General features: G+C 42.0%; 1 protein-coding gene across 1 annotated transcript in view; it reads right to left on the reverse strand.

Annotated features, from left to right (window-relative positions):
- CAPN6 (calpain 6) overlaps positions 1–27646 on the reverse strand; it is a 54820-nt gene that overhangs the window by 21799 nt on the left and 5375 nt on the right. Inside the window, exons 2-4 of the mRNA XM_009956673.2 lie at positions 1859–1990; positions 1176–1384; positions 589–781 (exon numbers count right to left, since the gene is read on the reverse strand). Of these exons, the coding sequence (XP_009954975.2) occupies positions 589–781; positions 1176–1384; positions 1859–1990 (534 nt within the window). The remainder of the gene's footprint in view (positions 1–588; positions 782–1175; positions 1385–1858; positions 1991–27646) is intronic.

Below are 27646 nucleotides of genomic sequence, written 5' to 3' on the forward strand. Positions count from 1 at the left end.
TTCAGGTTCACGACCTCCTGATGTAGGCACCTGAGTTGGCTGCCTCACGTTAGCCAGCATAGGCAAGCTCTGCTGGTTAATTCTAATGGGGAGTCTTATCAACAAAGAGTATTACCTGAATAACCCAGTGAGCTCAGCCTTTCAGCTCAGCTCCAGTGTGACACAAGAGGACAGCATCACCACAACCAAAGTCAAGAAGCCTCAGCAGCTCAGTGCCAGCAGAACTGTTTTCTGTAAACAGATTTCCCCAAGAAATGAAGAGATTGAACACTGCCATTTGGCCTGTAAATTAGGGCATTCTAGCTGGATTAACCTCGGGTCAATACACAACTGTGACCACTCAGAAAGAACAGCATTTCAGATCCACAGTGAAGTGGCAGCACAAACGGCTTTGTGGTTTTGTGATTGTATTTAGTGGCTCATGGAGTTGTGCTTGGCTGACAGCACTGCCAGTTTGCTAGCTTTTTCCATACGAAGCTTTTCCAAAGCATACAAATAAAGGACATACTCAACATAGTAATAATGGTATTTTTTTCCAGATTTTTTTTCATTGAAATTAATTCTCAAAATCCAGCTCTCTGTACATACCGTGATGTAACAGCTGATCAACCCGCCTCTTTTATGCACTTTCAGCAAGTCTTCAAACAGCTTCATCTGCTCAGAAATAACCTCACCGTATTTGCCCTGTACCAAATCAACAGATTCTGCCACTGCTCCAGTGAAATCCACAATTGCATCTGCAGCACTGCCTCCATCTAGGGCTTCGTAAGATCCAGCCAGCCTGAAGGCAACACAGAATATTTTGAGTCACCCAGTGGCTGTTATAAGTGCTCTAACTTGGCTTAAGTGCAGGTAATATATTTGTGTCTCACCAAGGAAAAAACAAACCAGAACAAACTAAAACAAAACAGCAGAACGCAGATAAACCTTTGCTGGGTTTCTAGGAAAGGAGTGTAATGATCATGAAGGCTTTGGGCTGCTAAAGTAGAGTGCATTGCAGTCTTTTATGATTCACCTCCTCCGTGCAGATTAAAGGAGGAGTTTTCAATCTTTTTTAGGTTCTCTACTAGCAGCAAACCTAAAACCCATGGAAAGTATGAAGTTGAAAGACCAAACAAACAGATGCACAGAAGGGACAGCGCTGAGGACTAAAAGGATAATGAATCAGATCATACTTTGCATAAGCTTTCTCCAACAATGCGCTCCAGAATTCATTTTTCACATTGGAATGGCAGTAGATCAACTTCCCATCCATTGTCGGCAGCAGATCATCAACAACCACTTCTGTCCATTCTCCAAGGCACCAGAAACGGAAACGGAAAATCCCAGCATATTTCTCTGGGTTTTTAGGGTCCCATTCTTGTTCGTTAAAGTCTGGAATCACCTGAGAAACCATGGAAGGGAAAGCTCACCAAATGCACTATGTTAAGATTTATTCAGAGAGCAGACTGCCCTGGAGCATGCACTACGCTGGTATTCAGCTTCATGAGCAGTTGACCTTAAATAGATGAAGCAGTGGAAAAAAAGGGTGAATTTGGTACAAAGTCAAATATAGTCTCACTTCAAAGAATCTTTTAGGAAATTAAAATGCAAATTGCTCTGCAGAGAAAGACAAACAACCTATTGCACTCTTTGGCTTTGTTATATCTCTTCTTTGGTGCTCAATGGGACTGTGGAGTAGTGAGATTTCATAACATGAAAAATGAACTTCTAAAGAAAGGAAAGATTTGAATCCATCAAAACTCACCACTCATCAGAGGCACATTAGTCCTAGAGGGAAAACCATTGGCTGACTGGCAGGTAAACAACCAGTGTTTATTAGCTTTATTTCATGCACCAAGTCACACTGATCACCTACCTTCTGCCAGAGGGTATTCCTCAGGGCCAAGCAAGAGCATGCAGCTACAAACCAGCAGTTCCCCAGGGTGCCTTGGTGTAAGTCGTGGGAGCTGATTCCATTCACAAATAGGTGGGGGTCTTCGCAGAGGTCCTAACAAAGCAAACCAGAGGTTACTGGAGACTCCACGCCAGAAATGATCGATCACAGCATCCTTCCAGCTATACCCCTCCACACTTGTTTTGCATTACATTCCCACTGAAGTGTGGAGTTTCTGCACCAGGAAGTTGAAAATCCCTCTGGCACTGAGTATGTTTGAAAGTCAGGGTATAAAGGATTACTTAAGTTCTTACAAGTAGGTTTTGTTGCCTTATCTAAACACTACAATTTGCCAATTCTTTTGCCAGAGTTCCTAGTTCTGTCCTCAGCTGAAGGTGATCTTTGAGGACTGGAATGAATTCAACATTTGGAAGATTTATTTGGCATCGGGGCAGTTAATGAACTGACAGTAACTGAAAGGAGAAGGAGGGAGTGTTACAGGGAAAGGCTTTGACCAAAAAAAAACCCCATCAAGAAAAGCAGCAGGAAATGATGCCACTGGCACCAGAACTCTAAGCTCCTCTTCCTTCATCACCACTCCCTTAGCTGACATACTGGAAACCCTCCTCCACCAACATGAGTTACTGCAATGACCCCTGCAATGACACCCAGCACCAAAGGCGGCAGAGAATACATGTCTGTGAAATATGCCTCTCATTCTCTGGGTTCCATCTTCCTCATTTATCTGGCTCTTACTAGAACCACTCATTCCTCCTCTCCCATTGCTTTCCTGGCTCCATCTCTGTTTACATGCAGATTCTCACCAAAGCATAGTTGGCTCTTCCTGTGATGTCTCCTTGTTCCTCACTAGCTTGCCCCTTGCTGTGTCTTTATAGCCCACAGATCAAGGCACTAAAAGGAGCGCCTCTAAGTATCATCGAACATGGGAAAGCCACAGGGATACCTTTTGCAGCAGTATTGTGCTTGTTACCAAGAAATCCTTGGTAGATGGTGTTCTGCTGAACAGATACGTATGTGGCCTCACAGTCCCGGAGAGAGCCTCCCAAGCAACCCTTCAGAAAACAGGTAATCTGACTGTCCCATAATTGATATGGAACCTACTACTTTCAACCCAGTGATTGCTCATGACATCCTTGTGTGAATCGTTGCTTTTCCTGACTGGTTGAGAGAATGGAAGAGCAGTCAGTGGCAAGAAATTCTGCTCTTTCACAGTGTAAGAATAACCCTAAATTTCAACACTGTGGGAAGTAAACGATCTTATATCCAGGCATTAGAAATGCAGAATAACTAACTCCCTCCCATCTCAAAATGGCAGAAGACTCCAAATTTACTGCGGTCTTTCCAGTTTGTTAACAGCAGCAGAATAAGGAGCTGTGCTCCTTACCTCATGGATTCTCACTGCCCTTTGATAATTATAGATGATGATCCCAAAATACCAAGACTGCAATCCAAGCCTGGCTACACGCCACAGGCATGTCAAAACCTCTCTGTCTTCCCTCTGAAGGGACTATGACAATTCAGTGCCAGTTGAACTTATTTTCATAGAAAAGAACCACCTCAGTGAAGAGCTGAAAGCTTGTTTTCCTGGGCTAGTTTAGCAGATGGCAGCCTGAAGTCAGCTCACGGTATGTAACGCATGGGCTTGCTGATCTTTTGTTTAAGAAAATATTATTTTTGGCATAAGACTTTTTTCCTTAAATAACAATTGGTAGAAATTTTAAATGCCTCTTGGGAAACAAGTAAGTGATCATTATATGACACTGTTTTTCTGTCAGCATTTCTTACATGTGTCTTCACTTGAGAGAAATTTCAAAGCTTATTAACAGACCTTAATAAAATTCTGAGTAACAAAATGGTGTCTACAAGGAAAACTGACCATGCACAAGATACTCAGCTGCATCATGGACAGATTCATTTAATCTGCCTGGATGCTCTGATACGGTAACATGAACTTCAGGCTAGCACTTCAGCTGATGTAGGTCAACCCAGTTGGCTGTTACAGGGATTGACATCAGTTGACTACTTGGCCTTCACAGTGGTACCACACATTCCAAACCCAGCTTGGGTAGACTCAAGTTTCATATCCCATTTCCATGCATCTCTGGCAGTAATAATTTCTAGCTTGTTTTTCCTTTCAAAATATTATTGTGTTAGCATAATACACAATGGATAAATTGAGCCTTCAGGGTTAAAACTGTCCAAACCTTTCTGTCACTAGAGGAAGAAAAAACTTTCATTGGTTTGGAAAGAAATTAAGCACTACTGTGTATTACAAATATCTCCTCTTATTTGTTTTTTTTTTCTAAAAATAATCACATTAAACTATCATTTTTTAATTGAAGTGTGTCTCACATCTCACATAGTCCTTAGAGAAAAAACAGAGAGCAGCATGTGTCAACTGCCAAACATATGGATGAGATTAGCATTTGCTGACCACTGGGGTCCAAAGCAAACACTGAACAGCAGAACACAGAAACGGCACCTCCCTGTTTCCACCACAGTCACTAAATTCTTCAGGATCCTGCTTCACAAACCCCTTATATTAAACTGCCTAGGAGCCCTGGCCTTCTGAGACTAAAGAACAGTGCAAGAAAATGGCATTAGCTCTATTTCTCTTGTCATTAATTACAGCCATTATAACAGCTTCTGTGATGACTGTCGCTGTGTGGCTCAGATGAGATGCACAATGATATTCAAGCGCAAGCTATAGCTAATTTCAGCTGTTTGCTCTCTTTTGGGCTTTTTTTCTTTTCACCACTTATGCGGCACGGCAAATCCTAAGGAACACTTTTGAGATGGAATTAGCTACCTAAGCCACAATTGCCCCAGCACACTTAGAAATGTGTTATTTAAATATATTATTCTGCAGTCCTTGTAAAGAACTTTAAGCATTTTTGATTGCCCCAAGCATGTAAAAACCAAAAAACCAAAAAATTTTAAAAATCACTTTTCACTAAGCAGTGATAATTTAGGATAGTTGAGGACCAAGCCAACTACCACCAGAGGAATTACAAGGAAGAGAGACTGATGTGACATATGTGCCAGGCATTTCAGGAGACCTGATGCCTTCTTTCCCTTGCAACCTAACCACCTAAGCACTTAGTTCTGAGTTCTAGTAGAAGTACCTCCTTTGCAAATCTAGTGGTTTAACCCTAATCCCTTTTCTCAGAGTCAGCCTGCATTATCTGTGCTGTAAAAAAGAGAAATACCTTCACATTTGCAAGAAAAAGTTTATAGGAGGTTACTGGGTCTTATTATACATCATTAATGTATAATAGCCACACTATTTCTGATGCAACACCGCTAACAAAAGCAGTTGTGGTATTTATGCCCACAGGGAGTGTTCCACCATCCAAGACACAGAGCTCTCCCCAGTTCTCCCCTTACACATGTACATAATAAAATAAACACCATCTGCAGAACTATAATTAAGCTGTAGAGAGTTTGAAAGTGAGGTAAGAGGTTACAGGGCCTCATGGTTCTGCTGAAAAACCTGATGCTCTTATTTTCATACCAGACTTCCATTTGCATGACAGAAGTCTATTTGTGTCACCTCCTATCCTTGCTCCACTGCGTAGGCTTGAAATACCTGACATTTAGTGTTAGTCAGCCACTGATCCTGTGAGAAATAATGTGGCTCACAAACCCCTCTTTCTGATTTTAATTGGTTCATCTCTTTGTAACACAGCAAGTAAATGAACTGGCTAATGAGCAGACTGGGAGAACACTGAGCAGTCTGGAGATGAGAAACTCAGTGTGGGATCATAGGAAATAACAGTGGGAGAGACCTTGACAGGTTAGTCAGTCCCAACACTTGTCTAGTGTCCAAATTGGCTATCCTTAACCTACGCGTGACTGAAGTTTCTCTAACCTGGATTTAACACAGTCTATGAGGGAAAGTCCATGTGCTTCCTCCACTGGTCAGCAAAGAAATGCATTGCTGAGCTGCTCTACAAGCCCAGACCTCTGTGAATGAAGAGAACAGTCAGTTACCTTTCCTTTCTACTGCAACCCCTCATATAATCTACAAACCTCTAACAAGTCTCTCTTCTCTAGTCTTAATAACTGGTTCTTCATGTTTTGTATCACTGGTGAAGTGTGGTGCCCAAATCCAGACACTATGCTCTAAATGTGGCTTTAGCAGTGCTGAACAGAGCTCGATGCTCTTGCTTACTGAAGCTGGGATGCCATTTTTCTGTCTTTTTCACTTGAAGTTCACATATTTAATTTGTGTTCAGACTGTGATCCACTCTCTGATCCTATTCTACGGACCTGCTGCCTAGTCATTCTTTCTCCCTGAGCCATGAACTCACTTAATACCAAAGCACTGTACTTGGTTGCATTGATGAAGTGATGCTGAATTCCATCCTATTTATTCCACACTATTTTCCCAAGACATCAAGATAAGTTTGAATTCTCAGCCCTGGAAACCGGCTTGCAATCCATTCCCAGTCTGTGTCCTACAGCATTCCCGTACGTGCCTTTCTAGCCCCTCACCCAAATAGTAATGGAAATACTGAAGAGTACAAGACTAAGGGAGATTTCCGTAGGACTCCATCAATACAACGCCAGCTTGTATTTCATCAGCTATGCATCCCTAAGAAGTTTGAATTAATCCAAATATTCATACTTTGGAAAGACATATTGGATATTGCCAAAGTCTTACAAAAGTCAAACTACATCAGATCTACTGCTTCCCTCTTAGTTACAAGATCTGTCCTGCCATATGCTGGAAAGAAATCAAGCTGGTACATATTAGTGTCTCTGACACAATGCATTTTTATAATACAATCTATACCATCAGACTAACAGTCATCTGCTTAGATCTGATAAATTGCAGTCAGGAATTTCACTGAGACACAAAAATGTTTGGACTGTAGCACAAATATGAAAGATGGCAACTTAACTTTTCTTTGCTACAACATATCTTCCTTAGGAAATTTCAAGACAATGTGAACCATGGGAGACAACAGACACCCATTTAACTGGAGCTATGAAATGGCTTGTCCATTGCTCCATTATGATTCCCTAAAAAAAAAAAAATTAAAAAAATATTAGAAAGGATGGGTTTTATTTGAGACCAGAAGCACCACAGAAAAGTACAGGAAATAACTGATTAACTATATGCATTAACTTTGAGTTGCTGTGGCTACTTTGAATCTTAGAGTAATTTAGCTAAAGAAAAAAGTTCCCCTTAGCTCTGAAAATGCATCTCTTGGCAGAAGCATTACCAATATCCATGAACTAAAAAATATGCAATATTGGTTATAAATAGGGAGGAAAGGGTTAATTCATTCCCTATGTGTCTTCACAGACATTAACTGCACCTGCACTCTAAAACGTTATGAGAGATCTCTGATGTCTGAGAAAAGGGAAAGATTATTTTTTAATCGATTAGGGTCTGTCAGCTGGCTCAGACAGTAAGACAGAGATTCAGGGAAAGGGAAGAAGAAAAAAAGCAATAATGATGTTTGCAACTAAGATTTTCAAAGAATTCAGTAGCATTTAGAGCTTACTTTCTTCAGCACCCTTCAAAGAACCCAGCCCTAACTTAAAAAATAATCTACCTTTGCTTGCACATGAGACCTATGGAGACAGGCACTTTCCTTGATTATATCAGACTGATCTACTTAAGCCCAGTACACCATTCCCTTATATTCTTTTAAGCAGTTTGAATTATGTCAGAGCTGAGAATTCTTTCCATTTTCTTCTCTTCTCCTGTCCTCATATCATACTGAGTCAAATCCTGTAGACAGTGAGGTCAGTGTAGGGAAGCAAGGGGAAAGGCAATTCTTTCTGAATATGGATGCAAAAATTCAGCTCTGGCTCCAGCTAACTATGACCTAACCTCATCTAAAGGAAGGTAGCAAAGACAGCACTTCAGGTTGTGTAGCTGAAGAGGTAGAAGAGATTGTCGGTCCTATAATAAATCCCAGCTGTGCTGGCATGTTTATAGAAACCCTCTCCAGATCAGGCTGTTTGCCAAGGCAATTGCAGTTAGCCCTAAAAAGAAAAATAACTGAGTTCAACCATGCTAGATACTTCAATGCATGCAAAAAGCCTTTTGCAACCTTGTTATGTCTGAAAAAACTGCCTATGGAGTGGAAAAAGAGAAGTCTTAAGTTACATGTTAAGTTAGAATCATGCCCTGTGGTATTGCCCTAACCCCTCAGAGGACAGTTCTCAGAGAAACCCCCATCAAAAGAAAACCAGGGTCAGATACGACCCTGACTGAAACAGCCCTTGCCAAGATCAGGAAGTGACTTTATCATCAGTGCTTTTATGCCATGTAAATCAAGAAAAGTAAGATTTAGCCCTCAGGTTTCTGTCTGTACACTCTGAGCTTGGGATGTGCAATTCCTCTGTAAACTTCATGCCCAATGTCCAGCAACATCAGTTCCTGAGAGCAAGATAATGTCCAATATTGCTTAAAAAAGAAACCCAACTGTACATACGCAAGGGGAAGAGTATGTCAGTTTGCTCCAGCCTTGTGTAAAAGAAAACTCAGTTATTTGGGGATTGAGAAATGCTTCTTCCCCCTTCTCCCTCTCCAATAAATCCTATTACAAAACCAAAGGCATCACAGACATTTTTATAGTGTTCTTTTCCATTTTCAGTTTGGGGCTAGCAGTGACTAATACTCAGTGAAGGCCATGGGTTTCAGCCTTGTCCTGCCTACTGGACACGTGTATTTGGGGAGGATCTGAATCAATGTTCTGGAAGAAAAAACCCCAAACATTGGGCAACATGCTGTGTACCTTGGCTGCATCTAGAGTTCACCTGACCCTTGGAGCACTAGAGCTGCTCTCATCCAGAATGCTGACAGTTGCTGGAAAGGGTACGAATGGTGTGCCGTAGGGCTGACCTTTTCCTGAACCTCAGAAACAAAGTGTTCACCGAAGCTCTTTAGAATCCTCTGCCGCTTCAATCCAGAAATCACTCAAGACTATGATGAAAGACTTTCTGTTCTCCCAGGACCCTCTTAGAAGTATATCATACCACCTCTTGCATCACTTAGTTTGTGATGCTTCAGATCAATGTTCTACAGAACGTTTTTTTTTCAGAGAAAAGTTGCCTTGTTTGAGGATAATATTATTTTCTCACTGAACTTACCAGACAACAACCTTTCTCTCTCTCTCTCTTCCCCTAGTACCTAATCCCTTCTCTAAATTCCATGCGACAATTTGTGTTACTTTTCCTCACAAGCAGCAACCAGAGATGCCATTCTTAGGACTGGATTCACCTCAGGAAACAGGCATGTTCTCTCAGCTAGGTGTCTAAACTCCCCTGTAACCAGAACACAAGTTCTTTCAAAGAGCAACTTGAAGTCATTACCTTGCCACCTCTCTCATGGTGTGATAACACTGGAGAGAAGCCTCTCTCTCTCTTGATCATATAAATCAAGGTAATAGTTCAGAACAGGCCCATACCTTTTAAACAGTTACTAGACAACTTTGCATCTTTGATGAGGAACTCATCAAACAAACCCAGTAATACACATCACAAAAGCAGGCCCAGCTAGTTACAGGAAATGCATCCAAAGTGGCACAGGTTAAAACCTAAAATATAACTATTTTAGGGGTTATTTTATCTGAATTTTTTTTTTTTTAATAATTAAGTGGTGATCTGAAGTTAAAATCTCCTGAAGATTATTGTTGGTTTAGTGAACACAGGTGCTGAGTGCCTGAGATCACTTTTGGTCGGTTAATGTTACCACATTTTCTGGAATATCTTGTTTCTTCCATGTCTCACTCATTAGCCATGCCAACCTCTATGGAACTTCATTCTCTGCTATGCCAAAGGTACTACAAGTTTGACATAATTTGGGGAGAATAATTTAATTGGCTAAAAATTTATATATTTCAATTTCTTGAAAAAAGTAACTGTTTTCCATCAGAAAAGACACCATTTTGGGGCTACTAACCCAAAGTCTTCTTGTAAAACGCTTTTACAAGAATTTACTGTGATTCTAAGGTGGTGATGCTCCATGAAAAACAGGTAGATACAGTACATATATTACTTGAGGCTGGACAATATTCAATACTACTGTGAACATAGACATCAAAGGAACTTTTGTGGGATGAGCTGCCCACCAGCAGGAATAAGGACATTACAAATCTGTTCCTTAGTATTTAATAAAATCAATCATCAATGAGTTCAAAATCATTATTACAGATTAGAATGTGTATAGCAGCAAGAGCATACACAGCATAGGGGGAAGGGCCCCAGACAAGTCGGACTCATGGGACACGAGCTATGGACTTAAGTCTGCATGTGTGCTGTAACCGGTTAGTTGGGACTGCTACTCAGCAAGCTGGAACTGCTCCAAATGGGCTGCCAGCAATCCGGGGATCTCAGATCAACTGGCCTTTTTTCGCCAGTGGAAAGGAAAGAAAATTGAGGGCATTTTTGAGAAAAACTGGATGTACAGTTCTCTTGAGAAACAGATGGCATAAGCCAGCCTAACTATTTCTGCAAAGAGCAACCTACCCAAGCAGTGGAAATATCTCTGCATTAAATACAAGTAACAGAAGGATGGCCAAGTTCGAAGACAGTCAGTTTAGAGCGACTCCCCAACATCACTTCCAGGCACACACTAATGTGTCTGAGGTCAGACATGGGCTGTAAGTCCACTCATGGTTCATCAGACTAAAAGGCCACCCACTGTTTAGCTATGTTTTTTTACCGCTTCCTCAAAACATGTTTTTCAATCAAGTTCTTGAACTAGTTTCCTAAGATGGGAAATAAAAACAATAAGAAAAGGAGGTTGGAAAATGTCACACAGAATTTTTCACAACACTGAAATATTCACCATTGGACCAGGGCGGAATAAACAATTCCCAGGTCTGTACGCCTGACTCTTCATCTCTGGTTGGGGAGGCAGCTATTTTCTTTGCCTGATAATGAGCATCATTTTGGCTCAGTGGCCATGACCTTTCTAGGCTTGTCCAGTTTGACCTTATTCTGTGTCTCAAGGGGCTGGTAACTGATGCAGACTGAATTCTTCATTACTGCCTTTTACGAGGAAGGGAATATCCTGTTTACAAAAGAGTATTAGGTAGATTTCAGCAAAGTCACCCCTTTTTTCTTTCTTTCTTTCTTTCTTTTTTTTCTTCTTTTGTTATTACATTGTGGATAGTTTTTGTTATTACATTGGGCATTGTATGGCAAAACCAAAGTCAGGTCATCTAAGAAACGTTGTCTGGAGTGAAAACTCAGATTAAGCTGGAGGCGATTTGTTTTACTTGAAAGGAGATATTTCTTCCTTGTCCAATGGCAATACACAGACTTCAAAGGTTAAAAAGCATAATTGTAAACCACAACATTAAAGAGCATAAACCTTTTAGCAAAAAGTTCCTCCTTTCCCCATGCCTTTTCCACCTGAGTTTGGTTTCAGTCTAGAATCCAGTATCTACCAATTGTGGTGTGGCATTTCTCTCAGACACTTTCTTGAAGATAAAAATCTTTTATCCTCTTCTCCCAGGCTCCTCATCTTTTTCAGACAGCACTTTGAGGTATTCTCCCCCACTTGCTTAAAGCAAAAAAAAATTAATGCCTGGGATAACAGTGCATGGAGTAGCCATTGTAACTTCCCAGATATATTTCTGGAATTGTGACACATGCCACACCATTCTGGACTAGGTGTTTGTTTTGTAACATAAAAAGAAGAAATGTAAACTTGTATATAAAATCCTGATCATAAGACACAAGCTTTTTAAGCTGTTAGAGGACTTGAAATACATAAAATTTTGGATTTTGATGGGGGTTTTTTAATAGAAATTTTGTACTAGACAGCACAACCCAACTTTTCTGAGCCTACATAAGTCAGAGTCAATGGACTCTCTCAGTTCCAACAGGACAAGGATCAGACTCTTAAATTCTAGTCTGGACACCCCTTCTGGCAAAAGTCAGCCCAAGATCATTTAGAACAGAGAGTATTTGTCTTTTAGTGACACAGAGATATGCCCAATACCTTGCAGAGAACCATAGTGCTCTCATGCCATCAGAACTTTATCAGATCACTCATCTACAAGCTCTAGAAAAAAAACCTTCCCATCAGGCTATTCCTCGAGCCTTCTGGTATAGCTCACTCCTTCCATTCACTGTCCAGACTGGGTGTGAGCTGCAGCCCAGAGAGTCACACCAGTGCCTAGTGCTGTCCAGGTGCCAGCGAACATCAGGGCAGCGAAGCGTTACAAAGTGAGGATAAACACCAGCACCCATCAGAGTGGTCAGAAAGGTCACCAGTGTCGCCAATTGCAGCCAGAGGGAGTAATACAGAAAATGTTGCTAAGGAACCAAACAAATAGACCAGTGGAGAGAGACAACCCAGAATATGTGATACGTGTTTGACAGCCTGAACAACCAACCACCTTCCCAGTTTAAGGAATCTCACTGCTCATGTAAGAGTTCAAATTCTGAGTATAAAAAATGTTGCATCAAAGCAGACACAGAAGCATTCGCTTTACTTCTGAATACTAAAAGCACTTTTATGACTCAGCGAAATTGGTGGATCATCTCTCATAAATTCATAGAAACTACCAGAAAAAGTTTTATTTACACATCTCGAAAATAAACAGCCACTTCGATTTCTAAAACATCTTTTAAAACCTTATCTTGGAAAGATATCACTTAGCAATAAAGTTATCAGCACATGAGATAAGCTTCTTCACTTTTAAGTGGTGAAACTGGGAAACTCACAACAGTGATTTCCAAAGTAAGATACTTAAGCAAAGTCACAGTTGTCATACCCGCCAGGCAATCAAGCACGTACTTTTCTTTCCCTCCGTGTAGGTTAGTTTTTATTTCGCCTAGGATAGATAGCTGTTAGAGGACTGAAATGAATAAAACATTTTTGGATAAGCTCCTTTTCTTCTAATTATATCAAAACATCAGTAAGTTTTTGAAATTTAAGGAACCGTATTTGGGTTCCATCCTAAAGGGTAAACTTTTTAGGGTAATGTGTGACTAACATGCCATATCTGCAGCTGATCATGCCAAACAATGGCCAGTATTGCCACTATATCCATCAATTCACTTTAACCAGGCACCCTCCTGTCCAGTTCTGCCTCTTTCATTGTGTTCTCACATTTGCTTTTCTTCCCCACACTCCGTTATCAACAAAACACGTTTCAGAAGGAATCAATAAGAAAACTACTTCCATATCTCACTGATCTGTCTAAGAAGCTGCTTTCTGGCATCTTCCTCCCTCTCTGATACCTAACAAAGGATAAGTTTTCTTCCAGAGTATCCTGCTCCCACGCAACTGCCTGTTTTCGTGGCACATGTAGTTTCACCAAGACATGTTACCCATTTACCAAACTGGGTCGAAACTGGTCCATAGTAAAGCATTGCTGGGGGAAGAGGAGAACAGACACAGACTTGCAGACAACCTAACTGTAACTGCTTCTTCTGGCGTGGGGAAAAGGCCAAAAGGAACCAAGAGCCTGATGGCAAGTTGCTACCTGCTCACTGTTCTCCATCGACACTAGTCAGTCTCGCGGATCACAGAGCATCCCCTAAATATGACCCAAATTACTTGGCTACCTAACATCAAGGCTGGAGATACCCTTTCTTCCTGCCTCATTCAGTCTGGGAGGGACCTCTACTTACTCTGATGTCAAATGCAAGTGACTCCAACCTCATGATCACTGTCAAGGTTCTCCCTATCATGATCCAGGATTTTCTTCTGTTTCAACCCAAAATGAAGACTAGGGCAGATTCAGTCAGATAGATATATTGACAAAACCCTTTGGCTCCTTGGGAGGAGTCAGCCTGCCAGGGTATAATCAGAATGTTTACTTGGTCGTGATTTTATCCCAGTTGAAGCGCAGTCGGTTTCATCTCTGTGTTTAAATGGTTTACATGCTTAAGAGACCTCTTGCTTGGAAAGACATAATGAGAAAGTTTTTTTCTTATTTATATCACGCTGTTTCTTTACATAGCACTTTCACTGCATTTATCAAGCTTAATTTTGTTTTCCCAATGTGATACAGATATACAGATTTGAATTCACTACTTCATTTCAGACAAATTCCTTTGTTAAACACTAACATTACACCTGCCTGATACCAGCCTAAGACAAAGACGTTATTCAACTGTCAGAAAACAGAGAAAGCCAATACAGCAAATGGAAGACCCAGAACTATTTTATCACAAAATTCACTGCTAAGAGATCTGTATCTTCATCAGTTCAAATAAAATCAGTACAAAGATCAGGGTGCGTATCAGAATGGATGGCAGTTCATGAAGGATCACATGGGATTACCTATCTTCAAGAAGAGGGTCATATACATATATAAGAAAAAACAGGCTCTGTAGAACTGTCTATTTAGAAAATCTCCAAGTTAGCAGGAACTGAACAAAGGTCAGTGATGGCCAACAGATGAGTCAGTGCCATCACTGAGAAATTACCCTCCTGATTTACCAGTTTAGAAATCCTGGCAATCCCAATAAGCTCCCACTTTTTGCAACGACTATCACCAGCCACAGGAATTACCACAGTGGACAACCTCACTTTTCCAGAGAGCACAAGCTGTTTGACTTGCAGTTATGAATTTGAAGTTACATACTGGGTAAAACAGAAGGGATCCAGACCTCCAGTTACTATTACAATGTGTTCAAAGCACCATAAAATTTCCTTTAAAGATGGAGATTCTCTACGAAAATTTAGGAGCTGCTGTGAGAACTTCAAGCCTCCCATCGTCTGAGAAGACAGAAACCTCCCAAGGTCTTCTGTTGTGAGAAGCAGTCTGCTTGTCTCTCAGGAAGAGAAGTCTAAGAGGTGTTGATAACTCAAACATAAACTTGACTAGACATCAAATTCCAGCTACTCTTAGAGCACAGTGCTCCACCTCTAAGTGCCGGAGAACCACTTCAGCTCCAGCACTGCTCCTCTCCTGCCAGGTTTAATTTCTTTATGATGTACCAGGAAAACCATCTCAGCCAGCTGGAATTCTAAAACTCATCAGGGACACTGAAATCATTCTGGCTCATTTGTGTCTCCAGTAACCTCTCTGTTAGTGCTCAACACACAGACCACTTCCAAGAGAAAATTGTGAGTCACCTTTTAACCCCACCCTTACTCTATCAATCACATTAATTATTTTATTCATTCAGGGTCTAATAGTCAAAGTAAAGTTACTGGAAAACCTAAGGAAACATATCTTAACTCTCAAAAGGCAAGGAGAAGGGCCTGTTTCTAATAATGTTGAGGTTTGCCAATGTTGCTTTTTTCTTGTCTTACAGTTTAAGTATTTAGAGCGCAGCCATTATGTTCACTAGAGGGGATTTTTATTTTTAATTTTTTGCAGATTTTGGAATGTCTGCAGGAGTAACTTAGCATGGTGTTCCTGTCTCTTCGAAGCACACCATTCCCCTTAGTGTCTATAGTTTTCAGTCTATTCGAATGTAGGGATGCAGACCAGAATCTCAGCTGTAAATCATCATCGCTTTAGCTAAGTTAAGGGGGTGCTGTTGCTTTATGCAAGCAGAGGTGCAAGGCTCCTCAATCCACCTCTATCCATAGACAGATACTGCTTTAGTTTTGCTCATGAGAGATTCATCATATGTTTAGGAACAGAGAAAGTCCATTAAGACCAGGGATGAGAAATGCCATGGTTGGATTACATTTTAAATATTTTGATTAAATTTGAATTATTCCTCTTACAGTCCAGACATTAGCTGTTTTTCCAGTTAGATCTTGTGCCCAAATGTGAAAGCAGCTTTTAGACAACTATCACTTCCGAGAATTTTCATTTGTGAAAAGCAGAGTCAGTGAGTGAAAGAGGAGGGAGAAGAGGCCAAAGGATAGGGTACTGCATTCACATCTCCATTTAGGGAGGAAAATTAGATGCCCGAGGCTTAAATGACTCTTATCTGAAGGTAGGAGAAAACAGACAACAGTGATCACACACAAAAACTACAGCAAGATGAATCTGAAGGGAGGAGAAAACAGACAACAGTGATCATGCACAAAAACTACAGCAAGATGAGCTCTGCACAAAGTCTTTGCAAATGGATCCAATTATCTACAGGGTTATCCTAGTGACTAAAGGAGAGCAAAGCCCTGCTTTCATGTTCTTCATCAGTCCCACAAGTGCTTGTACTTGCGGTAAAGCTGAAGCAGCAATAAAAGTCTAAACTTGCAGACCAAAGCTTAGCCCACAGCTGGACCTTTGCTAAATGAGATTTAACTTTTTGCTCACCATCACAGGACTGAAGGTTTGGTCCAGTCTTAGGAAAAAAACCTATTTTGATTATTTATTCACTGTATCAGACTAGAAAGTGCTGTTTCCAGGCAAAAATCAGACCTCAATGTACTTGATACAGCATAGACACTCCTTATTAGACAGGCCCAGTCCTGAAGGCCTTTTTAGTTAATGAGGCCAGTTCTGCTCTTTTCCAGGGCCAGTTTTCCACCCAAAGTGTTGCAGCCAATGAAATAAGCATCTGCATAAAGCTGTATGTTTTGTTATTTCTGGTGAAACAGATAGACCTGGGAGTTAGGGAGTGAATTTTTGAGGATTTTGTGAGCCTCTAAAGAGGCTAGAGGTATTCTGCATTTGAGGAGTGAAGATAGGAAGTAGGGCCTGCCTTCCCAACTCAAAGAGCACGTATAGATGTACGTATATACCTGTATTATATAAATATATGCACACAGATGACTGCACACACATGAAACCAAGTGGCCTCAACGTGAGAAAACTGAGATGAAAGTAAGAGGACCATATGGACACTCATTATCCAACCCAACAAGGGAGTCCCAGACCCCGTACTAACGGCGTGCTCATTAGACTCTGCACGGAAATCCCCCACGGCCCAACTCTCCTCTCCCTGATCACAGAATCGTTGAGGCTGGAAGGGACCTCTGGAAGTCACCTTATCCAACTCCCATGCTCAGGTAGGGTCACCTACAGCAGGCTGCCCAGGACAATGCTCAGATGGCTTTTGAGTATCTCTAAGAACAGAGATTCCATTTCCTGATGCACATGAGTAGGTCAAGATGGCTTCTGACACCTGCAACACTGGCCGAAGTTCATTGCATAAAAACCAGAAGATAACATTTGCTCTTAACAAAGACAGTGTCTTTTCCTGAGAAAGATTTTATTTCCTGCGAACTTGAAAAGATGCAAATTCAAAATGTTTTAGCCTTTATGATTAAGTTAGAATCAATGCCACATACAGGCAAGACAGCAGTTCTAAAAGCTCTTCCAGCTGTGAAGGATTTCTAGGTGCTTCTTTTTAGCCAGGAAAACATACATCTTTCTTTAATTTTTAAATAGATTAATCTGAAGGAAACATACATTTAAATCATAGGGAAACAGCATGAAATTCAAACAAATTTTGTAAATCTAAGATATAATGGCTTACAAAACCAAAATACCAGGACTTTACTCATTCCAAATACCCTTTTACATATGGAAATAAAACAAGAAAAGCATAAAGCTCTTAACATACAAAGCATTTTTTGGATGTGGATGCTTTCCACTCTTGGGGAAGAGTGTTGACAGAACAGTACCTTCATTTCCTTTGCAACTGGCATGTTTGGGCTGTAATTTTTCCTTCAGAGAAGGCAGGCATTTAATTATTTAGGAAGACTAAATCAATGAACTAACAATTACTGTAAGAAGACTTAAGCTATCTGAGGATATGATCGTTGGGCTTTTTGTTTTACAGGCTCAAAATAAATTTTACCATGTCATTCTTACCATCATCATGTTGCCTCAGGACAAATAGAAGCTGAGTCTCTGAGAAACCAATTTTCATCTAGTGACGACTGAATCAAGTAAATAAAATCTGACATTTTAAACTTTAAAGAAACATTCAGAACCTTGGAATTGTACTGTTTATGTTCTAGAAATGACATTGAGGTCGTTTAGTAATTTTTCTTTATTAGAGGGAACAACCACAACAACATAAGAAATCCTCCATCCAATCTGAAGGAGGGAAATATAAACTGGAAAACCTGCCAAGGGAGAAGATAACAAAATACCAGCATCTGGAGAGCTGTCTGCTTGGCAAGCATGCATGTCATTTACAAATGTTTGCTCATAATTATATCCCTGGAAGACTTGGGTGAATAATACTGTTGAGAAAGATGCCACTGTCAAAACACTGCCTCTCCGTCATATTTAAATAATGCAACACTCATTGAAGGGTTAGCATATCTAAGGATATTGCCACAAAAAAAGGGAACCTGTGCCTCACACTGCCTTGGTACCTGCGAGACAAGGGGGAGGAAGGATGCAGCTGCGTATTAGGACATCCACTGAACTCCTAGCTCTTCGGCAAGCCTTCTGGAGGAGGGAGGGCACGGATGCTGGCACAGAGCCACCGTGTTTTTTGCTTCCTGTCATGACACAGCCAACACAGACAGGCACAATGAAAAACAAATAATTTTCAGAAGGGACACCAGAAACAGGATTGAGTGATCAAGTTCATGTCATACAGGGTCCACTCTGTCACCAGACTGTAATGGAAAGGTTAGACATAGGGTATTTGCTGACGGCTGAAGGCTTTATAGTTCCTTGCTCATCTCTTCTTCTGGGTGAGCTCCATCTTAACAAGATTTTCCAGACAAAATAAAAATAAAATCATGGAATTAATAAAATAAGGGTGAGCAACAGCTCCATTCAGGGAATATTTGGCAATTCCAAAAGAAATATGTCACAACTTCCCCAGCTGAAAACATTAAGGACAAAATATTCTGGGAGGAATGGTTTATCCAGTCAGAAACCAAGATGGAAACATGCCAGACAATGTTTTCACAATGCCTCCCATGCTCAGCCCCTTGGGGGAAAGGCAAGGCGATGACCCAGACCACAGCGAAAATCCCAAGGCTTTGAAAGGGGCCAGGGTTTCACCCCAAAACACAGGTTATTAATACTGAGGTGCACCATCTTATATCACTGATGGGAATGAGAATGCATTAAACCAAGTTCATACTGTTAATTACCTATTGTTTAGAAAAGGATGCTTTCTAAAATAACATCCTCAGGAGAATAAACCAGTGTCTGTTTCAGTCTCAATAGCACTTCTTAAATTAAACACACATCTCAAAAAAAAGCGAGGACCTCCCCTCCCAAGTTCTGGAGCACTAGGTTCACCCATGTTTTAATTTTTCAAATTGCTTAACAGCAAGAAGTGCAGTCAAGGTCTGTTCAGGGCTAAGCATGCTGCCAGAGTTGGGCGTCAGCAGCCTGCTGCAGAAAGGTGAGAAGAAACACAAAAACCTAGTACAAAGCAGAGTTCCTGTTCCCATTTCTGATGAACCTTCTCAAACACAGAAACGGAGCCCATCTGAATGAAATACCATAAAGTTTTCGGGGCTTCTTATTTAGAGCATGGCTGAGCCACAGCACACTGAACTCCACAGTACACCTCAGCCTTGATTTGAACTGCAGATTCTGGTCTAAGAAAACGGGACCTGGTCACACAGCTGTACGTACCCCTCCGAGACTTGAATCCCAGCCACTGCCAGCAATAACTGCCGGAATGGATTAAGGGAGTTAAAAGATTCCCTACTTGTTTGTTTGGCTATGTGAGAGGAGTCCTCAGGGCACCGCACACAGCTCTGCTCGCTTCCTCGCTATGGGAACAAAACAATTGGGAAAGGAAGCGCTTAACAACACATCTGCGACGGCACTTTGCATTTGATGGTTGCTCTGTCCAATAACTTCTCCATGCTTCTTGGACCCATCTTCTAGAAAAGCAGATGGCTTACTGTCCCTCTGGAATATTACCATTTTCCCATCACTACTTGCAGCACATGCGAATACTGACCCACCTCTGAGGAAAAAAAAAAAAAAAGAAATCCCCCTTATAAAGCTAACACCACTCAAATTTTATAGCACTGATTCTGGGCTCTGCCTGCCTTCAAAATGCCACAGATTTGCCCTGGTGTGACAATGCAAGTCCAAAGCGCTGCTTCATCCTTCTTCCCACTGCACCATTCTGCTTCCCAAGTCCCTGTCAGATGTCTATGTACTCACATCCATGCCTGCCTGCTCTGGGAGGGGGACTTGTGAGTGTGAAGCACTTGTAATTATTAACACCCATTGGGACGGGACACAAAACTTCTTAGCGCATGGTGACTTTGGCATCTGCAGCCCATCATATAGGCTTCATATTTATAGTAGAAATCGGGTTAGTGTTGTCACAAGTGGAAAGTGAATCAAGATTTCAGGCTGCTGCGGGTTTATATTGGCGAAATTTATAGTTTTGTATGAAGTTTATATTGCTTCACCTTTAAAATTCTCTCTAGCAAAATGCAATCAAATATAAATATTTGCGGAATTCTTGCAGGGTCCAACGTACAGCAAACTTCCAGAGACAAGCCTGTTAATTATCACTTTGATGTTTTGGTGACAGAGGTTATTTTAGAATAATAACAGGCCAAGTCTGCAGACAAAGTCAACACACATTTTCCAACCCAAACCTCTGACAATAAACTCCAGTTAGAGCGCCTGCTGGAAGATGAGGTAGGTCTTGCAGCAGAGCATGTCACAGCTACGGTAAAAGGATCAGTGTCATGTTGAGCATGAACTAGCACAGTGGCCATGGCCCGTGCAGTTCGACCCAGGATGGTCTCCCATCCAGGCTACCATGATCAACATAATGTGCCCTCAAGTGCTTGAGGAGGGATATCTTGTAGCAGCTGTCTCTTCTACTCTGGCAATAAAGGCCCTTCCCTTCACTCTACAGGAGCTGACTCCGTAGGAGATCAGCTAACAAGAAAAGATGTATAATAATGTTCATCTTAAACACAGGAGACTAAATTGTACGCTCTTTGGTGTCTCCCTGTTTCCGCGGGCTGCTTTCAGATGTTGTGAGCTGTCAACCATGTTTTACATGGCTAATGTAACAAAAATGCCCCTGTTTGTTTCTTCCTTTTCTAACCAGATGGAAAAAAGCTTCCTCCCAGTTGTGAAACACACAAGGACATCCCCCAAAACCCCAACCTTTGCCATTTCTCGGCCAAATAAGGGCAATGGACTGTACGAAACAGCTGCATGCAGCTCATTACCTTCATCTGCCAGGGTGCTGCTAAAGGGTGTCACACCGGTTCCGGTCTTTCCTTCTGCCTGTAACTTACTTCGGCTACCAGTTCCACCTGCCTAATTTCTGAGGCAGCAGGACACAGCACATTGCAGATACAGAAGCAACAGCATCTTGATGCCAGTCATGAACACCCAGTCTGAGCACTCTTCTGCCTGAAAATGACAGTCATTTGGTCTTTCACCTCCTTCCTCCTCAGGTAAGAACTCATTTCCCTCAAACTTAAAGCGAATCACCATGAGAAGAAATAGAAACACACACACATGCTTGCACACTCTGGTACCCTTGCCACACCAGACCTATTTATTGTGCAAGGCAATTATGCTGATCAAGTCCTAAAAATAAGTCCTGAAGCACAAAGATTAGAAGGGCTGGAAAAGCCCCGCATGACTCTCCTCAGAATGTCTAGATCATCAGCTACAACAGCACAGACAGCAGCAGTTTGGAGGATTTGCCTGGACAGTTTGCTCCCTTTATTTCTGCAAATAATATGAGCAAAGAAATGTCATATGAGGAGGAAGACAGAAGAGCAGTGATAGAGAGCAGACAGAGAGGGAAAGAAACATGTGAAGGTGTGTTCCCTTGCAAAGGGAAAAGTCATTTTCTTTTCAGAACATGTTCAGTGAAAAAGAAACACCTCAAAACCTTAAGAGAAAATAATAATGGGAGAAAGAAACAAAACAAAGCCCACGATGTTTTCAGGGAATTACTTGGCCTCACACCATGAGAACATGCCATTCCAAGTATCTTAGAAGATCAGCAGGGGAAGTGCCTTTATAGCTGGAAAATGTTTCCTTGCTTCCAAGAAAAAAATTCAAGAAACATTTCATTTTTATGTTTTTGGGGGAAAGTTGCAACATTAAAAAAAATAATTAAAAACTGCTTGAACTGAATTTCTGTCATTCACATTACTCGTGGCCAGAAATTTCTGCTATTCCCACCACATTATAATCAATACTCCAGGCACCAAGACAATTCCCATGAACACTCAGTTTGCTGGTGAAAAGCATGAGAAGGAACAAAAGGAAGGTCTGATCCAGAAGATCCCATGCAACATTTTAAAGCCCTGGGCTATGGTTGAATGGAGAGAGTTGCTGTGCTGCTTGTGCTCACATTTTTATTTCCTTGAAATATTGTGCTCACATTTTTATTTCCCATTTCATTCCATATCAGAACCCCATTACAACTGCATTTATTCAGTCTCCAAGCCAACCAACCTAAGTATGACGTGCTCACATAAGGAAGAAAGCATATACAGAAGCACATCAACGTACCCTTCACAGCATTTCACTGAATCTGTCTGTGCACGAAGTACCTGTACTTCAGCATACAAATATTCATCTCATATCCAAAAACTGAAATTCTTTTCAGGTACAAATCAGCAAGTAAAATTATTAACATTAAACAAAACGCTAAAAGCTTGATCCCCCCTCATCCTTAACATTCAGATTTCAATATCCCCTTCAAAATACAGGCAGATGGTTTAGTATTTGTGCTTTTTCCAGGAGCAGAAAAAACATCCAATAGTACTTCCTGATGATATTTCTCTTACGTTTTTAGCACCCCACATTTACCTGGTCATTCACATCACTTAAGTCCCATGAATAGAGGGCTTTACTGCCTAGACCTGTCCTGAACATTCAGTTGGCTTGGAAACCATTTCTGGAGCGGAACTAGAGACAAGATCAGGACCTTGTAACTGATTCACTGACAGTGAATAAAATCAGTTGCATGAACCATTTTAAGCAATGATTGGTTAAGTGTTCTTGCCTTTGATTAGGTGTTGCTGGGCTTTAAAAGCAGGGGAAACATTAGTCTCAATATACTGAAGACATGCCAGGGTGCTGCTAAGAGCTTTATAACATTTTGAGCTTCAGTGGATTCACATCACTCATGCACCAAGTCATAACTGACCGTCTCTGCCTCAGTGCTTCAGGGCAAAGCCATGTGGCAACCACCCCACTTGAACATTACAACACTGCATTTCCCACTCCTGCTGAAAATGATCCAAATCAACTGATTTCACCAAATAAGACAAGAAGACAGCAGATTCTGAATCCAGCTGATCCAGAATTACAGCCATACAGCGAGGGTAAGACTTGTTTTGGCCCGGATTTGAAAGACCTTGCTCTCTACTTTTGGACACCTCCTTCTAGTAGCCCCATTCCATGGGGCCTTTGTAAATCTTGCTGTTCCCTTGCTGTGGATTACCAGGATGCAAGAACAATGATAGCCAAGATGTACGGATGCTAACTCCAGTAAATCTACTCTCAGTAAACAAATAAAGCTCTTGAGGCAGATTTTTTAGTCTCTCAAACAAAAAAACAAGGTTCAGAAGCCAAGTGCCAGCACTGATTTCACCCTTAAAGAAACACACAGCATAATGGGGTTCTGCCTACACCGGGATCTCAAATGGGCGGCAGTTCATTGTTAATATCACTAATGTTCACTCATCATCCCACCCCTTCCCCACTAGCTCAAAATTAAATCTAACAACCTGAAGACAATTCGACTTAATTGCAAGTGCATCATCTTCTGCAGGATCCGGCTGCCAATTCCTGCCAGTTGAATGTGCCGTTGCTAGGGCAACGGGTGTGAAGAGCATGCTTTTGTGTTGCCACATGCATCTTTGGGAGCTGTGCCAGCATGTGAGCTCCCACAGCTGGGATGGATTTAACACCTTCCTCCCCAGGAGCTGTCCTTACTGTCCTTACTTCCAGTGTGGGGGCTGTGGCAGCCAGCCCTTGGCAAGCAGCTACTTGATCGACACCTGCATGAGAATGACAGATGGCTGCGGCCAAGCTCAGTATAACCAAGCACCGAGGATGCTGTAACACTTTATCAAACCAAACCTTCAGCAGTGCTAGGCTTCATTGCCAGAAGGTTACGGGATACACAGTTCATCGTGTACACAGCTAATGAGGAATGAAAAGATCATTTACCACCATTTAAAAATAATTTTCTTCTGGTGGTTTCCCATCCACCCGTTGTCGTCCCCTCACTGCCCCCCCGCCCCGAATGTTGCATCCTATCCAGAGGACTTCACGGTCTTCTCTCCGCCTCCACAATTTTCACCTAGAAAACATGATTAATGTGTACAGAAACCTTCCCATCAACCTCGCCTGTTATCTTCCAGGGCAGACTGCTTCCCAGAGTTTAGCTCCTAATTTCTTTCCTATTTCTTTAAGATGAAGGGTTTAAACTTAGGTCAGAGCCTAGTTTGCCTATGACCTTTTAAGCCTCTTTTGAGTCTGCAAGGCTCAATATAAAAATTAAGGTGTATTCCAACCCTTCCCTTTATATATGTACACATGTACATTTAGCAAAGACACAGCTGACAATCTTCTCTGTAGCTGAGAACAAGCTGGAGCTCAAGACCACAAGCTAAATCTGCTTTTAATGGCAAGTAAAACTATTCATAACAATGGCAAATAGTCTCCCTGTCACTGCACGTGTGTGTAATCACAGCTAATTACTGCATACAAAAGTGCCTGTTAAAATGATAAACAGTGTAATCTAGGAAGTCTTGTAATCCTCTGGGAGCCCCATCCAGCACCAGTAATGGAGTGCAATGTCTGAAAGTCACACACTGAAGGTTACAGCGGGTACCTCAGACTCACAGCGGGTACCTCAGACTCACTTGGTCTGGCTGTGGAGGACAACATCCACGGTGTTATGATCTAGGATGTGACACAAGCAAAAGGAAAACGCAGCCAGTTAAGATTCATTTCATGTTAGTGCAAAGCCAAGTTTTTCACAGTTCTTTTCCCCTACAAACATGTTCCAGAGAAGCACAACAAATAAGCAAGTTGCAAGACACCGGTCCATGGCTCACACAACCTACAACCTGAAACCACCTTTGTATTCCCATCAATGCCTCCGTATGTTTGAGGCACATAAAAGGATTTGTGAGCTCACTCAAAGCTGAGCAGAGGCTCACTACCACATTTTAAAACACATTTCCTCACCACTCAGATGTAGGCACATCGCACATGTGCCCAAACACGAATGTCACAGCACACAGGGCTTTGCAACTTGTGTTCATCTGCACTTCAACAAGAGTCAATAACCACCACCAACAGTGAAACGTGGACAATTCTGGGCATAGACAGGGAAATGGAAACCAAAACTTCGACTCTTTCAGGATGTGTCAGCAACCTTTGCAGAATAGGTCATATTTTCACAGAAGAAAATAATCAGATCCTGCAAAGCTTGAGGGGCAAGGAGGCGGGTAGGGAGGGACCTCTATTCTGATTAAGCAAGAGCACTGGCATTGCCCCATATTTTTAACTGGAAAGAAGAGGCTGAAGGGAGAAAAAAGCACGTTCAGATCTGAAAAACTGATCATTAAATCAAGAGCTATGCTCCAGAAGCAATCTGGGGACATGGGAAGGGAGTCTGGCAAACCAGAGAAGCGTCACTATTCACAGGGGCTGTTACAATCAAACCAGTTTGTCACACAGTAACCACGCTGTCCTGCTAAGAGTTCACATCACTTTGTCACGCCAGTTTTATGCCATTCCCCTTTAATCTCCACTCTGCTCCAGCTCTGGATTATCCCCAGGCCCCATCCTGGCTGATATCCCAGGGTGCAGCGAGCTGTCACTCCGCCCCATGCCCCAAAACTGTTCTTGCAGTGCACTGCCAGGCAACTGCTCAAATCCAGCCACAGTGCCAGGACGCCTCCCTCTCCAGTGACTTTCCTGCATGCATTACTGGACTCTTGACACGTAATCCCAAGCATAAGCAGACATCTCTGGTCTTGTTCACAGTCAAACTGGAAAATAGGGTTAGACCTTAGCAATGCAGGTACAGAAGAGGCAGAGGAATCAAATGATCAAGCCACATGTTCCCTCTCGGGCATTTAACTCAGGCATACTTACACCTGACAGCCAAGTCTTTCCTGACACCTATTCCACAAAATTTATGAGGACTGGGATACTGTTAAACATTCTGGAGGACTGCTTACCGTGACCACACGAGAACATACGTCACTGTCACTGAGAACATATGTGGAATAAAGAACGTTAAGGCAAAATATCTATACCTAACCCAGAGTAAGTGCCCAGGCAGGCATGCCCCGAGCCTCCTCTTCCTTCCAAAGATGGGCAAAAATCTTCTAAGACAGGTATAGAGGTGGGCGAGGTTTCCGAGGTTCAAATCAGCACCTGCAAATATGAAGATGTTTCAGCTCCTGAGAGAATGATCATTCTCTACCAGTTAGGAGGAAACAAAAGCTGGTGCCACCTTCAAGAAACACGTGTAGGCACAGAAGTCAGAGCTTCTGAGTTCTCTGGCACCTCAGTCCCTCACACTGCCCTGGATAAGTCACCAACCTACTCATCTCACATTCCCCAGTTTGGAAACTGGGGATACACTTGTTCTGTTTATTCCTGTCACTGCATCATTCCAGAATACAGTGCCTTATTTCCTGATCTTTTTCACTTGCATGGTAATATCCACCCCTGAAAGCGTTGGAAAATGGGTGAGAAGAATGGTGAACCGGCCCACAGCATGCAGTGTTTCTAGGAACACAGGGCAAGCAGCGGGCCATGAGTATACAATTCTTCACTTTCAGTCAGATATCTGACCTTTGGCACCAGGGGGTTAATGGGGATTTAATCAAACACAGCAGCAGTCCCTCCTGTGGCCTGGGACACCAGAGAGGTTTCTTAGGAAGCAGTTCACACAGTGTCTTTCTGTGCTATCTTACCGAAAAAGAACCAGCTCTGTCTTTCCGGAACATAAGGGTACAATCATAGCCCTTTCATAAAGAGAAGATGCAGACAAAAGCAAAACCAGGGCTTATAAAACAGAGGGTCAAGCAGGGAAAGCACATGATAAGACTCTCATTCTGTAGGATCAGAGTATTATTTTCCTTTATGAATAACTAAAAGAACATTGCTTGTCTCTGAAGCAAGCTTATCTACTATTTCCCCACATGGATGCCTGCCCTGGTTGGAGGATCACTGCTACTTGTTTAACATTGACAGAGATGTCCTTGGGATTTAATATTTTTTGCAAGGACAGTGCTCAGTGAAAAAAAATCGAGGCAAACCCGAGGTTTAGTTAAAAATAAAGACAGACAAAATACCCTTTCAGCAAAGTGACTGTCATTCCCGGGTATTTTCACTAGAGCTGCTTGCTGCTAAAAGTCGATGCTGACCAGGACCACCACGCAGAGGCAGTGTTTGTCCTCAGTGAGGGGTTAACCAGGACAGGTGGCTGAGGACATCCCAGGGCCAGCAGAGATAGCAGGGGGGCGAGAGGCTTCTCCTACCTCTTAGCAGGACACAGCTGCCCCCAGCCCCACTTCAGCCTGGCAGAGGGGATGGAAACTCCAGGGAAATCACAGGAGAAGAGCAGGATGGGCTTCGATGCCAATATCAATGGGCAGAAAATATCTTCTCCAATGAGGTGGATTGTTTCTTCCTCTTTTTTCTAACAAACCAGCAGGTTTTCCCCACAGAAAATTTCAGGTGTTTTGTGTCTTAGATGATTGCTTTTGATCTAAATGCTGGGGGCTAGTTCTAGAAAGAAGAGTCCCTCAACTCTGCATTAGCATCTAAAAGAGTTTCTTGAAAATGGCTGTGCAAAATCAGCCACTTACAAATCCTTACTCACAGGCTGAGCCCTTCTGTCTGAGGACAGTCCTGACCAGCCCCTGCATGATTTCCCCCACAACAGGCA

This window comes from Leptosomus discolor, chromosome 9, assembly GCF_034619465.1.
Source record: "Leptosomus discolor isolate bLepDis1 chromosome 9, bLepDis1.hap2, whole genome shotgun sequence".
NCBI lineage: Eukaryota > Metazoa > Chordata > Aves > Leptosomiformes > Leptosomidae > Leptosomus > Leptosomus discolor.